General features: G+C 49.5%; 1 protein-coding gene across 1 annotated transcript in view; it reads left to right on the top strand.

Moving 5' to 3' along the window:
• The window catches only part of LOC144612484 (uncharacterized), a 27,749-nt gene that overhangs the window by 1,363 nt on the left and 19,901 nt on the right, over positions 1-6,485 (top strand). Inside the window, 8 exon segments of the mRNA XM_078432067.1 lie at positions 3-386; positions 388-582; positions 584-1,686; positions 2,581-2,667; positions 2,823-2,993; positions 3,151-3,321; positions 3,477-3,644; positions 3,809-3,871. Coding sequence (XP_078288193.1) covers positions 3-386; positions 388-582; positions 584-1,686; positions 2,581-2,667; positions 2,823-2,993; positions 3,151-3,321; positions 3,477-3,644; positions 3,809-3,871 — 2,342 coding nt within the window.

Here is a 6,485-nt window from a genome sequence, read left to right as displayed (position 1 = left end):
AGACTGAAACACTGAGCGTGAACACGATCCTGATGAAGGAGAAGGTGAAGGTTTGCCAGCTGCTTGATCGATACGCTGAGCTCACAATCACCTCCACTGTTCGAGATCGGACACTGGTAGAATATGAGCTGCTGGCAAGAGGCCGGGACCATGAAGAATGGAGAGAGAAATGTCTCCGGATAGAACTGGAAAAAATCAGGACAGATGAATTATTCCACAGCAGCTTTTCCAGAAGTAAATCCCGTTCTGGGAGTTCAGCATCTGTGGCCGGAGTCCCGGGGTAAAAACAACAATGGTGCAAAAGAATTGTTAATGACTGGGCCACAGGGAAAATATATCAAGACTTCCAGTTTGTTTTCAGTTTTAAATTCCGAGATTTAAACACCTATTAACTGCAGAGTGACCCTGAAGGAACTGATTCTGGATCAGTATCCTTACTTTAGGAATATCCTGGGAGAGGTCTGGAAGAACCCAGAGGGATTGCTGTTTATATTCGATGGTCTGGATGAATTCAAGGGCAGGATCGATTTTGCTGACAGTCGGAGAGACACAGAACCTCAACACATGTGTCCAGATCCCGAAGTGGTGGTGTGAAGTGTCTGACATTGTGTACAGTTTAATCCAGCACAAGCTGCTGCCAGGGTGTTCAGTGCTAGTGACCACCCGCCCCACTGCGTTACATTTACTGGAAAAGGCAGAGATCAGTGTCAGGGCTGAAATCATGGGATTTGTTGGTGAGGAACGGAAGGAATATTTCACCAGGTGTTTTGATGATCAGACGGTGGCAGCAGCTGTTTTCAAACATGTGGAGGAGAACGAGATCCTGTACACCATGAGCTACAACCCCTCCTACTGCTGGATCCTCGCCCTGACACTGGGCCCCTTCTTCACACAAACACACCGGGACCCGCAGCGAGTTCCCAAGACCATCACCCAACTATATTGCTACTTTATTTACAACATCCTGACAAACCACGGCCGTGAGATTGAGAGCCCCCGTGAGGTGTTACTGAGGGTTGGTCAGATGGCCTTCACTGGCATTGTGTTCACAGATGGAGATTTGATCAAGTACAATATGCAGCCTTCCCAGTTCCTGTCCGGGTTCCTGATGGAACTTTTGGAGAGAGAGGATTCAGCCCGGAGCGTGGTGTACACCTTCCCACACCTCACCATCCAAGAGTTTGTAGCCGCACTCGCACAATTCCTGACTCCGGATCGCGGGGATATCCTGAAACTCCTGTCTGAAGCCCACAGCACGACAGACGGGCGATTTGAGGTATTTCTCCGTTTTGTCGCTGGTCTCTCCTCCCCACGGTCAGCTCGGGTCCTGGAGGAGTTTCTGGGTCCATTTCCTCATCAAACAACCTGCCGAGTGATTGACTGGGTGAAGGAGGAGGTTCAACGCCAGGCTGGAAACACAGGGGAGGACGCTGGTAAACGGAGCCTCCTGAACACGCTGCACTACCTGTTTGAGTCTCAGAATCCTGCACTGGCTCAACAGACACTGGGATCTGTGGAAACACTTTCATTCCTTCGACAGGGACTGACCCCGATTGACTGCGTGGTCCTGTCTCATGTCATCAGGCACTGTGATACAATCAAACACCTCGATCTGTGTGACTGCGGCATTCAGTGTGAAGGTCTCCAGCGGCTGGGACCGGTTCTGCACAAGTGTCAGCACTTGGGGTAACTGTCCGTTTGACGCTAACACTGACCTGTAAAATTGTTTCACTATTTTGTTCTTCCGTCCAGCAACCTTTCTATGGGGCCGGCCGTCACTGTGCACGGCACCCCTCCTCTTTTACACTACCAGGATCGCCGGTGGTCTACTCCGTCCCCCCCTCCATCGGGTCGCCGGTGTTCTACTCCGTCCCCCCCCTCCATCGGGTCGCCGGTGTTCTACTCCGTCCCCCTCTCACCCGGGTCACCGGTGGTCGACACCGTCCCTCCTCCACCAGGTTACCGGTGGTCGACTCCGTCCTCCCTCCCCCGAGTCACCGGGTGGTCCACTCCGCCCAACCCCTCCCCTGGGTCACCCGTGGTCGATTCCGTTCCCACCTCCACCCTCTTCCCCTCCCCCGGGTCGCTGGTGGTCGACTACGTTCCCCCTCCTCCCTCCCCCGGGTCGCTGATGGTCGACTCCTTCCAGTCCTCATCACTCCCCCCAGGTCGCTAGTGGTCGACTCCGTCACCCCCTCCTCCCTCCCACAGGTCGCTAGTGGTCGACTCCGTCACCCCCTCCTCCCTCCCGCGGGGTCAACGATAGTCGGCTCCGTCTCCCTCTCCCGGGTTGCTGGTGGTCGACTCCACCGCCCCCCCCCCCCCCCCTCCCCCGGGTCACCGATGGTAGCTGCCGTTCTCCCTCCCCCACGTCACGTGTGTTGCAGGCGTTCTCTGCACGGGGAACATTTCCCAGTCGTCGGGGAATGAGAATAAATGGTAAAAGTCACCAAACACCACAACGACAGAGATTTATTCAACAATTTGCTGAGGCGCTTCCAGAAATATCAGTTTGGGAGAAGTTATCTCAGCCCTGGGGTTTGTATCAGTTTGTTCCTTACTCTGTCTGTTTGTGTTTAGACTGGCGTTCAACAACCTGGGTGATTCAGGAGTGAAACTGGTGTCTGCGGCTCTGAGGAACCCGGACTGTAAAATACAGAGACTGGAGTAAGTCCCAGACTGTGAGAGATTGTGTTTACAGTCACTGGGTGTCTGACACTGAACATTAATATCATCAGTAATTGTGTCACTGATAAACACTGGGGATTTGCACCGTCTCCTGTCTCTCTGTGTCCCTCACCCTCACTCTCTCTCATCTCCAGGCTGAACGATGTCGGTCTCACACATTCTGGAGCTGAGGATCTCGCCTCCGCTCTCAGTACAAACACCTCACTGACGGAGCTGGACCTGAGTGGGAATAATCTGGGAGATTCCGGAGTGAAACTGGTGTCTGCGGCGCTGGGGAAACCGGACTGTAAAATACAGAGACTGAAGTAAGACCTAGACTGTTAGAGATTGTGTTTACAGTCACTGGGTGTCTGACACTGAACATTAATATGATCAGTAATTGTGTCACTTATAAACACTGGGGATTTTCACCATCTCCTGTCTCTCTGGGTCCCTCACCCTCACTCTCTCTCTCAACTCCAGGCTGCTGGCTGTCGGTCTCACAGATTCTGGAGCCGAGGATCTCCTCTCCGCTCTCAGTACAAACCCCTCACTGACGCAGCTGGACCTGAGTTTGAATAAACTGGGTGACTCAGGAGTGAAACTGGTGTCGGCGGCGCTGGCGAACCCGGACTGTAAAATACAGAGACTGCGGTAAGTCCCAAACTCTGAGAGATTGTGTTTACAGTCACTGGGTGTCTGACACTGAACATTAATATCATCAGTAATTGTGTCACTGATAAACACTGGGGATTTGCACCGTCTCGTGTCTCTCTGTGTCCCTCACCCTAACTCTCTCTCATCTCCAGGCTGGTCACTGTCGGTCTCACCGATTCTGGAGCCGAGGATCTCGTCTCCGCTCTCAGTACAAACCCCTCACTGACGGAGCTGGACCTGACACACAACTCCCTCACAGACCGATCTGTTCCCGGTCTCCGCCGCCTCATACTGGCCCTCCCGAGACTGAAGCTTATCACGTGAGTGTTTGTGTAAATGTGTATTGTGATAAAATATCAGGGGATGTGCGGGCTTCTCCTGTGATTTAGTTCTGTGAGTGTTGTTGAAATATCAACCGCAGTCCCTATTCCTGACACTGATGTTTAATCTGTTTATTTTGTCTTTATTCCTGGGCTTGTTTCAGGCTGTCGGTGAATACGTTCAGTGCAGATGGACAGAACCAGCTGAAGAGTCTGCAGGGAATCAGGTCCGGACTGAGTGTGGTCGTGTGAACATCTCGGGGTGTAAACGTCACCGCCCTGGGGACGGGAATATTGTTGGCCGAATCCCCGCCCTCCCCTTTAAACGGCCGCCCTCCCCTTTAAACTGTCGCCCTCGCCTTTAAACGACCGCCCTCCCCTTTAAAAGGCCGCCCTTCCCTTTAAACGGCATTTAAATCCGGTGCTTCCCCCAGTGGGGGACCGGGGAATTGCATCTGGACCTGCAGGGTCTCGGATGTGTCTTTCTTTATCATAGACAATAGACAATAGGTGCAGGAGGAGGCCATTCGGCCCTTCGAGCCTGTATGCACCGCCATTCAATGTGATCATGGCTGATCATTCTCAATCAGTACCCCGTTCCTGCCTTCTCCCCATACCCCCCGACTCCGCTATCCTTAAGAGCTCTATCTAGCTCTCTCTTGAATGCATTCAGAGAATTGGCCTCCACTGCCTTCTGAGGCAGAGAATTAATCGCACAGATTCACATCTCTCTGACTGAAAATGTTTTTCCTCATCTCAGTTCTAAATGGTCGACCCCTTATTCTTAAACTGTGGCCCCTTGTTCTGGACTCCCCCAACATTGGGAACATGTTTCCTGCATCTAACGTGTCCAACCCCTTAATAATCTTATACGTTTCGATAAGATCTCCTCTCATCCTTCTAAATTCCAGTGTATACAAGCCTAGTCGCTCCAGTCTTTCAACACATTTATATTTCAACAGAATATAAATGTTGAGCAGGGACGTGCTATATTCAAAGGACAGAAATCAATAAATCACAAATAAACCACGAATTGGACATTACATGGAAAATGTATTTTTCATGGTCTCTGGGTTGTCACGCCTTTCATTGTTACTGGAGCTCTCCCCCTTAACTCAAGCCCAATGCTACCGCAGTAGCAGCTTCACCTCAAGACATCAACATCTTAGCAAAGCTTCAGGAAGCAGTTTCATTTCGATGAATTCATTGGCTGAAAGTTGATATCCTGGTACGTTTCTGCATTCTGGTTGTAAAATATAAAATGTGCATTTTGCAGATCCATTCTCTGCAGTCTATTTGTGAGATTTCGATAAACTATCCTGAGATCTTCACACGCTTGTAACATGTAGCTCGGACCTGAGTTCGATATTGCTTCTTGCATCCTTAACCACAGACACTTGATCACACTTTACACTTTCTCATTGGTTTCCTTTAGTGAAACTGGCCTTTCACTGTCGGTTGTGGTCAGAATGGGGGTGTTTGGAGCGTAGCCTTCAGATCCCAGTATCTACTGATTTGGAAGCCACTCTGGACAATGAGGCAAGTTTCAACCAGTTGCCCTCTGTTCTGTGGATGGATGTTAGCACTGCCCCGTCTCTGCCTTACTCTCTCTCTCTCTCTCTCTCTCTCTCTCTCTCTCTCTCTCTCTCTCTCTCTCTCTCTCTCTCTGACTCCCTATATTTATTCCAGTTGCTACAAATTCCAAAATGCAGATTGTATTAGTTCAATTTATGAATCCTACATAAATAAATATTTAAGTTGCTGCATATTCCAAATTGCAGATTGTATTAGTTCAATTTATGAATCCTACATAAATAAATATTTAAGTTGCTACATATTCCAAAATGAAGATTGTATTAGCTCAAGTTATGAATCCCACATAAATAAATATTCATTTAAGTTGCTGCATATTCCAAAATGCAGATTGTATTAGTTCAAGTTATGAATCCTACATAAATAAATATTAATTTAAGTTGCATATTCCAAAATGCAGAATGTATTTGTTCAAGTTATGAATCCTACATAAATAAAAATGTATTTCAGTTGCCACATATTCCAAAATGCAGAATGTATTTGTTCAATTTATGAATCCTACATAAATAAATATTTTGGATAACACACAACAATTGTTTATTCTTTATCCCATAAGCAATAAAAGAGGCAAGTGCACTCTCTCTCTCTCTCTCTCTCTCAACACACACACACACACACACACACACAGTCTGTGTCTCTCTCTCTGACTCTATATTTATTCCAGTTGCTGCATATTCCAAAATGCAGATTGTATTAGTTCAACTTAGGAATTCTACAGAAAGAAACATTTCCCCCCCGGCAACAGATGACGCTCTGCGCTGTGGCGCGGCGGCCAATCGGCGGTCTCGTTCTGCCCAGGCAACAGGAGACGCAAAAGGCATGTGCGCGGCGGCCAATCAGAGTTGCTCTTTCCACCCTGGCAACAGACGACGACTAAGGCATAGGCGCGACGGCCAATCAGAGGTCCCGTTCTACCCAGTGGGCGCGGTGGCCAATCACAGGTGGTCTTTCTCCCCTGGCATCAGATAACGCTTTGCGCTGCAGCGCGGTAACCAATCAGAGGTGCTCCTTCACCTCTGGCAACAGATGACGCCTTAGACATGGGCGAGGCGGCCAATCAGAGGTCCCTTTATACCCTGGCAACAGATGACGCCATAGACATGGGCGTGGCGGCCAATCAGCGGTGCTCTTTCTCTCCTAGCAACAATGACGTTATGCGCTGTGGCTTGCTGACCAAGCAACGGCGTTCTTTCTCCCCTAGCACTAAATGACGTTATAGACATGGGTGCGGCGGCCAATCAGCGGTGC

Source organism: Rhinoraja longicauda, unplaced genomic scaffold, assembly GCF_053455715.1.
Source record: "Rhinoraja longicauda isolate Sanriku21f unplaced genomic scaffold, sRhiLon1.1 Scf000045, whole genome shotgun sequence".
In the NCBI taxonomy this organism is placed as follows: domain Eukaryota; kingdom Metazoa; phylum Chordata; class Chondrichthyes; order Rajiformes; family Arhynchobatidae; genus Rhinoraja; species Rhinoraja longicauda.
The sequence above is the reverse complement of the archived record's forward strand: the minus strand, read 5'-3'. Positions and strand labels throughout refer to the sequence as shown.